Source organism: Bidens hawaiensis, unplaced genomic scaffold, assembly GCF_021521415.1.
Source record: "Bidens hawaiensis isolate Kalapana, Puna unplaced genomic scaffold, B.hawaiensis_p1.1 tig00005061_1, whole genome shotgun sequence".
NCBI lineage: Eukaryota > Viridiplantae > Streptophyta > Magnoliopsida > Asterales > Asteraceae > Bidens > Bidens hawaiensis.
Genome location: NW_027491322.1, coordinates 1,393,565 through 1,404,397, shown reverse-complemented (window position 1 = coordinate 1,404,397; position 10,833 = coordinate 1,393,565). Strand labels below are relative to the sequence as shown.

The window sequence follows — 10,833 nt, the reverse complement described above, 5'->3', positions numbered from 1 at the left end:
AAAGCGTAGAAACTAATGTACTGATCGAGTTTTGTCGGCTGTGAACTCACGCCGCACAATCACCTTCAGTTCGGGTATCCGTTAGTTAAACATGTACATGCTATCCGTTTCTGTTTTTAATTTTTTAGTCCGTTTGATAGTTTACTAGGTTTACTTCAAAGTTTATTATATATGTACATTGGATTATTTTTGTAATTGATGTGACCCTTCACAAGGTAAACACATGATAATAACTATATGTATGTATGTATGATTATAATACTTGTCATGCAATTTTCCTTTTATGACAAGAGGTTCATTAACTCTATGTGAGAACTATAAAATGGGGGCATATTTGACACCGTGACGTCATGTCAATAGATGTCTGATTTTTATTTTAAGAGCATAGTGGTGTTGTAGTCTCATCACATCATATACATGTTAACCGACAAAACGCACACGACGGCAAATACATCCCCCCCCCCTCTTCACCCCTCTTATCGCCACCCGGGGGGGGTGTTCCTTGTCAAATCGCCCCTTGTCACTTAAATTGTCGTCCCACCACACACCGTCTAAGTCTAACTAGTTTAAAAGTATCTTACTTGGAATTGAGATGAGTGAAATCATGATTCCTCAAAGTGTGTGCATGAAGTAAAGGATATAATTTTTTAATGAATCCTAGTCGTCCATGAGATTTAAATTCAAGATCTATCAAACCTAGATTTTTTAGCAGTGTTGCTTTTGTCAATAGACCACAAACTCCATTGGTATAAAGTAAACGATATAATGGCCTGAGTCGTCTCTATATGGATTTGGTTTAAGTTCCTCCACGCTAATTTGGTTTGAGTTGTTGTAGTGTATAATGCATGTATGTGTTGTCCTTGACAATTGACATTAACGAAACGTGTTCTAATTAGTTATAGTTGACTGTTAAACCGTTTTAGATATGCATATTTAAGACGTTCAAAACGGTTGCTGTTTTTCTTCCATCTAATATGGCTATAAAACAAGTTCTCTACTTTAGTACCGTACATAACTCACACACCACAATTTCGACGGTAACTTTAATGCTTTATCATGTTCTCAACCGTTCTTTCAACTTCTATCTTGTGCTTTATTTTATTTCTTCTAACCTGCTTTTAAATTCATTTTCATTTTATAGTAATTAGTTATCATTGTTATCTAATAACATGTTTTATGATACATTGTTAAACTCAACATTTTTTTTCTCTTTCTTTCATTCATGTAACAAATATACATATAGTCATAAATTTCTTTCACTATCCTCTAGACGGTTCCACGAGGCCACAAATGTATCACAAATGAGCCATTGAAGATTTCATTGCATTAGATATTCAAAAATGTTAAACATCAAAACAAATTATCTCCCTCACATGTCAACATGGGAGTATTATTTTGTTAATATCACTACCAAAAAAGATGCCACTATTCTTCAGCCAATTACTTAAAACAAAGCCTGAAATGATATAACTTGGTTCAAAAATAATCATACCTACTCCAAAACAACACAAAAAAACACACCCTAAAGCACACACTTTCACTTGCCATTTATCTTCTTAGACTCCTTTGGATTAAGCTCATCCCAAGCTTCAATCCATGTCACCATCGCGTCCGCAAGCTTTACAAAATACGGGTCTATTTTCCCAAGCTTGTCCTTAACCATCCTTGCTAATTCAACATAACACGACTGGACCGTGGTGCACTCTTTCGGTAAACTGATAGCTTGAAAGAATGGTATGATCTTTTCTTGCCAAAAGATACCTTTGTACTCCTTTTTCAAGTTCACAAACGGGTTGCTAGCCTTACTATGCCATATGTAAGGCAAACCCGTCTTGATCCCAAGCCCCAAATGATCACATATCACCTAAAATATCACAAAGAACCAACAAATTACGCGTTAGAATAAGGTCTTTTGTTAAAAGCACATTGTCAAATGTCAAAGAGTCATAATGAGCACAGTTTTATGATAAAGTGACAACCTTGACACACCAACCAGCCCACATGTCATCAAAAATCGACCAATTGGTTGGCCATCACCCATGAGCCCGAAGTACATAGCCGGGCCAATGAGCTTTCGGTCAAACGCTAGGTTCATTCCACACATAGGAAACAAAGTTCCTTTCGGGATTGTCATAATTGCATCCACATACCTGAGAATGAATGCAAAAAATCTTAAAATTTGAAACACGTAACATAATAACATAATAATGGAAATGCACAAGTATGTTACTACCTAGTGTTTCTTTCACGTGGCTTGACGAGTTGAGTCGGGGCATCATAATCAGGAATGTTGAGCCAAAGTCCATGGGACACCGTGGTGGGAATACCTTCACGAAGGCTAAATGGATACCCGCGGACGAAATCAGCACCATCCGAAAAAGGGTCATATAGTGTTGAAGAAGTATGGTGTAGATGGGTTAAGGAGGTTCCTAATATGTTGTGCAAGGGCATTTATGTCACACCCCGACCAATGAAGGCGGAAACGTCGAGGCGCGACATGATTGCTCATTGTACAATGACACTATAAAGTTAGAATATTTAAACAACTCATTTAAATCCATATCATCATAAATAACACAACAATTGTTCATACAAAATGCCAAATAGATAGATAAACAAATAACTTGTTTTATTTTCTAACATCCTAAAGCCAAGATAATAAGTTTCTTCAAGTAATCCAATCAAGCTAACATCAAACTTGTAACATTGCATAAAATAGAGTTTGTCAACACGAAGGTTGGTGAGCAATTTTCATAGTTTTGGACAATAAGTATATAGTATGAAATCCACAACTAGTATATGAAAACAATAAATAATAGCAACAATTTAGATAATAAAACCGTCAATAAGAATACATTGACGACACCTTTCTATATGGGGATGCCATATATACTCGGAATTAACGTATGATCATACTTTGATGAGGCTACCCGCCTTAGCATTCAAGAGGCTACCCGCCTTAGCATTCAAGAATTTGTATATAATCATGTAAAGCATATAACACCAAATCGAGCATTTATTTAAGTAAACAGATACAATACGTGTTGTGGTTTAAGACTCAAGTATAAATCATTTGAATTTGAATAAGTATGCAATGCCACCCCCAAAACGAAAGATGGAAAACGGGGGATGAAAAAGTACTCACATTAACAAGTAACTTGAAAGATAGTGTCGTGAATAATCGGAGAGATCGGTTTAACGAGCAAGACCTATATTAAGCGGGTCTTGTGTTAGTAGGTAGTCTTGGAAGGGTTTAAAATACATGACAAATAAAGTAACTAAATAAAGTTTATGATTTAAAATGTAAATATTTGAGAAATTAAAGAAACGAGTTTTGTAAAATAAGTTTACTCGAAACCGGGTCTCGGTATTTTATTCATTAGTTTTTTTCTTTTTTTTTTACTCAACCTATGTTAAGTAATAATGTGGGTTAAAATGCGATATTGCAAAACCCTTGGTTATAAGAATACCAAAACGAGGTTTAAACGAGTGTTCGGGTTTGTCGGTTCGAGACTTGATAATTGACCAAGCTCACAGTTAACTTCCCAAAATAATAAATGTTATGCGATAACTAAATAAAATCAAAATAGACTTAACCAAGTATGTAGTTCTATTGTGAAGAACCTTAACGTTCGTTAAGCGAGTATATGACCTTATCGGTTCGAACTTGTTATAAGATCAAGTTGGTTACCGACATGCCAAATATGTTTAGAAATTAACTAAAATTGATTTAAAATATAATCTTGAAGAAAAATATGAGTTTTGGTGGCTAAAAACACACTTGTGTGTCTTAAGCGAGTGAACTCGGTTTAGCTCGGTTTTTGGTTCGGTCCTTGACTCGGAATAAGACCGAGGATGGTTACCACATACCCAATTACCATGGAACTTGTAAAATAACTTATAAATAATAATACTCAAGTTTTACATTCAAAAAGTTAACAATAAAGCTTTTAAACAAAAGTTCGGTTTTTGGTTCGGTCCTTGACTCGGAATAAGACCGAGGATGGTTACCACATACCCAATTACCATGGAACTTGTAAAATAACTTATAAATAATAATACTCAAGTTTTACATTCAAAAAGTTAACAATAATGCTTTTAAACAAAAGTTCGGTTTTTGGTTTGGTTCTCAACTCGGGATGAAACCGAGGCTAGTCACCACATACCCAATACCATGGAACTTGACAAATATGAACAATAAATTAAAATATGTAGAATTTAAGCAAGTATAACAAGTTATATAGTTAGATTTGTTAAATATATAAACAAGGACTACAAAGTCCTCCATGTAACCTTGCCTTACTAGCCCGACATTTCAACCGGCCGAGACCGGAGAAATGAAAGACCGAAGGTAAACAAGGAGTGTATATTACATATATGTTGTAACATCAAGCTTTAAGTATTGAGAAGTTAGTTAAAATGAAAGATTAGCTTATGAAGAACAACCTTAGAATTCAAGAATTTGAGAGAGAAATGAAGAAATGAGCAAGCACAAATGAAGAAGATGGGTGTGTATATACAGGGTAAGTTGAATGGGTCTTTCATAAAGGGTGTTTCATGAAAATAGGTTGGTTATAGACCCAAGAAAGCACAAACTACAAATGGGTCCTTCAAGTCTCCATTTTGGTAGTTTTAGTCCCTGGAGTTCGTTTTGAGCGTTTTCGGGGAATTTTAAGAACCGAAAAGGATGTTTTTTTTATCCAACAACTATAAAACAAATATTTAACATACAATTCATCATTTTGATAATATTGAAAGGTTCGGGATACAAAACGGGTCAGGTTTACATTAAGAATACAAGTATAAAATAACCCGAAATTGACAAATGTCACAATTTATGTCTTTCCCATTTGGATCTTTAGCAACCTACACAACAAAGTCCCATATAAACATCATTTTTTTAACTTGTTAATCATAAATTATAATAAAATGAGTAAACTGCGGTTTTCGTCATTGTGGTTTGTCCAAATCTGCGGTTTTAGTCCAATAGTTTCAAATTTGTGATTTCCGTCCTTGTGATTTCATTTAACTTGCAGTTAAACCCGAATTCATAAACCCCGTTAAGTCTGATTGTTAAACTCATCAGCGTGCCCCACGTGAGGGGCAGTTTTGTCTTTTTTCTCCCCAAATAAGCCCCAATCCTAATTCGCAAGCCTCCTCACGTGAGGGGCCGAGGTGTATTTGGGGAAAAAATGACAAAATTGCCCCTCATGTAAAGGGCACACCAATGGGTTTAACAACCAGACTTAATGGGATTAGTGAATTCGGGCAAATGAAATGAAACCACAAAGATGAACATCGCAAATTTAAAACTATTGGACTAAAACCGCAGATTTGGACAAACCCAGGGACGAAAACCGCAGTTCACTCTAATAAAATATGACGTTTACATCAACACAGAAACCAAAACCAAACTCATTGACAGGTAACATATTAACATTAAACAATTAAAGAGCTCAAATGAAACTCACAAAGCAGTCATCATCAATAGTAAAGACATACTTCTTCTTGGAGACCATATACCCAAAGCATCTACAAGCCGAATCCTTAAACGAGATGCACGAAGCCTTAGGAACCAAAATCTTATTAATATCGTTACGATTATACAACTCGTAATCAAACCCATCCGGGACTTTAATACTTCTAGAGGGATCACCATCTTGAACAATGATCAAATGGTATGGTTGGAAGAATGGCCTCCACATTTCACGAAAATCGAGGTTTCGGATCGTCGGTATGATGATGTCGAGATCATCTTTGAGAGGAGGGTTGGAGTTAGAGGTTGCCATGCATGAGCTAGAGAAGATGAATGAGTAGTTGGTTTGAGTGTTAATATATAACGAATAGGACGATGATGTAACGGATGGGATTGAGTCAATGTAACTGCATGGTGTTGTTTAGACCGGTTTTATTGCTTTGACTTCTACACCTTTTGTTTGTTTGTTGGATGGGAAAATGAATATGCATGTTAATAATGTGGCATTAATATTAGAGTGTTTTACATGCTGTTTTTATTTATGTGGTTTGTCTGAATATGTGGTTTTAGTCCAATAAATCTAAGATTTTCGTTTATGTGGTTTTATTTCACTTGTAATTAAACTCAACCCCACTAACACTGTTAAGTCTGGTCGTTAAATCCATCAGCGTGCCGCTCACGTGAGGGGTAGTTTGTCCCTTTTCTCCCCGAATAAACCACAACCCTAATTCGCGAGCCCCCTCGGGTGAGGGGCTGAGGTTTCTTTGGGGAAAAAAAGGACAAAATTGCCCCTCACGTGAGGGGCACGCTGATGGGTTTAACGATCAGATTTAACGGAGTTAGTGGGGTCGGTTTTAATTGCAAGTGAAATGAAACCATAGGGACGAAAATCACAGATTTGAAACTATTGGACTAAAACCGCAGACTTGGACAAACCATAGAAACGAAAACCGTAGTTTACTCTAATTTTAATGTGTTTTACATGTTACACGTTGCATGTAACATTACAATTACAATGTTATATAATGTGCTTTTAATGTTTAAAGACGGTGAGGTCAACAAAAGTCAAAACCGGTATATGATCGGTTTTGGTTCAGGTTGAAACCAGTTTCTTAACCAGGTTACGATCGGTTTTGATTCTTGTTTTTGTTGGTTTCGGTTCGGGTTTTGATCGGTCAAGTCTTACAAAAATATTATGTCAAAAAAAATTATCAAAATATTATGAGACTGTAAAGTCTTAATTAACAAAACCTTTCTTACACATTAAGCGTATTGGCCACTTTATATTCATTGGATTAAACTTAAAATAAGATTCCATGTGATACAATTTAAAGTAATATCATAACTGCTATATTTAGCTACATGTCTTGAGATACAAGTAAGCTTTCATTCAGCATTTATAAAAACAAGTAAACAAAACCAAAATTAAATAAAAAATATAACTTATCATTTGCAGGTTTTAAATTATACAACTGTAAACAACACTATAACTTCAACTACTACTCTACAAGATAATAACACATTTAAAACCAGTGTAACCCTTACCAGGTGAATTCACCAACTCAAACAAAACCAATAAAAACCGCAAAACACGCGACCAACAAACCAAGTAACGAGAACGTTAAACGCGAGCCAGCATTCGGGAGATACGGGTACATATCAGGCGGCGGCATCACACAATTATCACCATTAAAATAAATCCTTCTAGGGAAAGCCCAACCCTTTTCAAACGTAAACGTCGATTTATCTTTGCGAAATAATAACTCGGACTGCACGTTTCCTAACGGGCCCGCTTGGTTCAGAAAATCGTTATAAAACTTAACTCCCCATAACATAGCAGTATCATCTGTAAAAACATTTAAAAAACATAAGTTAAACTTGCATACTCGAATTTTAATCGATCGAAGCACGAGTTTAAAAACTAAAACAATGAAAGTCAACTTACTTATGGAAGAATAAGGGGTCAACGGTTTGTAATTAAAACTAAATATTTGAGTAAGATTGTCAAAGTTGGGATGCTGAGCAACTAAATTCCACTGCGAGTAATTCATCCGGTAGTTAAAATTTGTAATGGTGACCTTCACGCGCCAATATTCCTTGTAGTTAAGCTTCACGTGCCAATGAACCCGAATCGGGCACATATGTTTTGTGCATTGAACCAAGGGTGTAAAGCTGTTTTTACCGGGACCGTTAACAACCGACTCTAAATAAGGCGAGTTTGCGCTGCAAAAACAATTGTAAGAAAAAATTAACAAAAGTAACCGGTTTTTAGCCAAATACACATTTTTGTTAAATAGGAACTTACTTTACACAACTTCCCGGGTGAGAAGCGTTATTTTGGCACCCGCATGTACATGTCGGGCACGGTACGATTGTCTCATTGTAGAAAGACGAGAGCGATACACAACAAGTGGGAGTTTTTTGAGCCAAAAACTGTGAATACGTACATGTAACGTTCCATGTCACTGCCAAAAAAAGATGTTACGACGTTAGAATCTTTTAATTGTTTTGGCCTGTAAACAAATTGAATGTTTAGTGAACCGTTCATGAACTGTTCAGCAGGAAGTTCAAGAATGTTCTTTTGTTTAACAAAAGAACGAGCATCAACATGATTTTTTGTTCATTTAAATAAGCAATTGTTCATTTAAATAAGCAAATGAACATGAACATGAACACGTGTCTTGTTCGTTCATTTACATTCATGAACGTACGTCTATGTTTGTACATTTACATCCGCTTGTTTTATCAAATTTATTTATTTTATTTTATATTATTTTTTTTAACATTTTTATTATTACTGACAAATAAAATAATCCAATTACAATAGAGAGGCAGGTAAGCGGACAACAAGCTGCGCCGCTACCCCCTTTTGAATAGCAAAACCGATCCTACTGAAAACAAAGTTATCGTAATATTACTTTAAAAACAATTTATTTTCATATTTTAGAACCCTTTATTAACTACTAAAATGTTGGATGTACTGAAAGTGGTATTTTAGACTAAAATTTAGACATTGACGTTCAGTTTAGTGATATACGTTTATGTTCACGACCGTTCGGTTAGAAGATTAGCGAACGAACGCAAACACATTCATTTTCTTAACACGCGAACACAAACAAGAAAATCTGCCCGTTTAACTGTTCATGTTTGTTCATTTGTTCGTTTAAAGTTAAGTGAACGAACACGAACATGCTCTGTCTGTATGGTTAAAGGTTCTATAGTTTAATAATACTTACTCATAGCTTGAGTTACTCTTCTTCCATCTGCAGTAATAAACTTTGTTGGTTTACCAACAACAGCAGGCCCGCAAGTGTAGCCCGGGCCCGGTGCAAGCAATGTGAAGTTTTTAGGTGGTTTGACTGTTTTGTTGGTGGTTCCCGCTGCACCGACACTAACTTGGAATGAGCTGGCATAATTGTTGGGATCTTGGGCCCACGAGTTGGTAACACCGCCCTTGCAGCAATTTGCAATCTGCTGATTGTAAGGGGTTCCGGGTAATAAATCAACAACAGTTGGTGTTTTCTTGCAGCAATGCGGTTGTGCACTTTTGTATTTTGAACAGTCGCCTTGCTCGGTGGTTTGACCTCCCATCATTGACCATATGACCTCTTTTTTGGCCCAGGTCCAACCTAAGGTCCAGCCCGGTGGTGAAATGTGGCGGTATTGCTGGAAGTTGTACATTGTAACAACGGCCTGCAGAAAAAGACGATAAAGATGCAGTTTTTATGCTGTTACAACACTCAATAACAAGAATAAACACCCTCTAAACCGAAATAATAATAGTAGTAGTAGTAGTAGTAATAATAATAATAATAATTACTTGATACTTACCACATAACCATCAGGGGTCCAACTAATGATATCCCACTTGATTGTGATGTTTCCATTCGGGTCAAGTGCATCATAAGCTTCTACAAATTAATAAACAAGACGGTCGATATTAGAAAAACTAAAATTCAGAAAAGATTTAAAAAAAAACTTAAAAAAGGATTGTGATTGTCTAGTGATTCAAAATGAATAAAGATCGAAATCGGTTTCGTGCAATATTATTTCAATAAAGATTTACTAATCTGCATCTACAAAGCAATTTGCATAAACACAGAGTACATATCACTCAACATCACAAGCAATTTATCATAAAAATTAAATCTTTATTAGTTTCCCATGAACCAACTTACATCACTAACTTGATTTCATCAACTAAACCACTGACCCACAAATCTTGATCAATAAAAATCCAATCTTTATGATTTACAAACCCTAAAACCCAAATTAGCAAAACACCCACTAACCATCTTCTCCAAAATCAGTCAAATTCAATTAAAGAGCACTAAAGAAGTGAAATTGAGCAAAACCCATAAACCAAATTGATTAAAAACAGCAAGAACAAGCTTCAAGAACTCAAAATGTAACCAAGATTCAAACCTGTGGAAATCTTGATCAATAAAAATCCAATCTTTATGGTTTACAAACACTAAAAAACTAAATTAACAAAACACCCACTAACCATCTTCCTCAAAATCAGTCATATTCAATTAAAGAACATTAAAGAAGTGAAATTGAGCAAAACCCAGAAAGCAAATTGATTAATAATGACAAGAACAAGCTTCAAGAACTCAAAATGTAATCAAGATTCAAACCTGTGGAAGTGAAGGAGAATGAAGAGAGTAATATTGAAACAAGAATGGTGGAGATTGTAATCCTGGTGAGAGATCTGAAGCAGTAATCCATTGGTTGTTGTTAAGATTTTGCAGATCTGTGAGTGATTGCAGCCAGGTTTCTTGAGAGAGTGTATTGAGAGGCTTCCTCTGTTTCACAAAGATGTGATTTTGTGGTTATTAAAAGAAAAGGTCTGCACAATTACCCACCACTAATTAAAATTGTGATTTGGTGGTCTCTTAATTAGTTCGGGTTTTTTAACGGAGGCTCAGGTTTAATCTCAGAGATAATATTGAGTGAGGGTGGGGTACGGTTCGTTCAACGAAGGAAGAATGAGATTTTGTGATTTTTAGTTCTATCCTAAGGACGTCCGGGTTTACCACCAGTAGGGCTGCCACTTTTACACGAAAAAACCGTAAGAGATTTGGGTTGGGTTTCGGATCAAGATTTAAAACTTTGAAACCCATATAACCTTACTCGAAAAACCCGAAGAACACCCCTAACCACCAGTGATCTTCGGGTGCGTGGGCCTTCGGGTCCGTAAGGCTAGGTTGGGCCAGCTAACACAGTGGCATTTAGTCATTGGGTTACCATGTACAGAGTACCGAGGCAATTCTCTGTTTGTTGGTCGTTAAAAAAATGGATGGGGTGTTTGCGATTGCTTCTTTTAAGCAACTTAAGGGTTCTTAACTTTTGAA

The 10,833-nt window shown here is 35.9% G+C and overlaps 1 protein-coding gene and 1 pseudogene across 1 annotated transcript; both read right to left on the bottom strand.

Annotated features, from left to right (window-relative positions):
- Nucleotides 1–1,537: 1,537 nt before the first annotated feature.
- On the bottom strand, nucleotides 1,538–5,789 carry LOC143628821 (UDP-arabinopyranose mutase 1-like; annotated as a pseudogene).
- Nucleotides 5,790–7,004: 1,215 nt separating this feature from the next.
- LOC143628819 (protein COBRA-like) lies at nucleotides 7,005–10,262 on the bottom strand. The gene is made up of 6 exons (XM_077098302.1): nucleotides 10,117–10,262; nucleotides 9,308–9,387; nucleotides 8,713–9,169; nucleotides 7,782–7,941; nucleotides 7,422–7,699; nucleotides 7,005–7,322 (listed from the first exon to the last, which is right to left on the bottom strand). The coding sequence occupies exons 1-6, from the start codon at nucleotides 10,205–10,207 to the stop codon at nucleotides 7,039–7,041; spliced, it is 1,350 nt and encodes a 449-aa protein (XP_076954417.1). The 5' UTR covers nucleotides 10,208–10,262; the 3' UTR covers nucleotides 7,005–7,038.
- Between the last annotated feature and the right edge of the window lie 571 nt (nucleotides 10,263–10,833).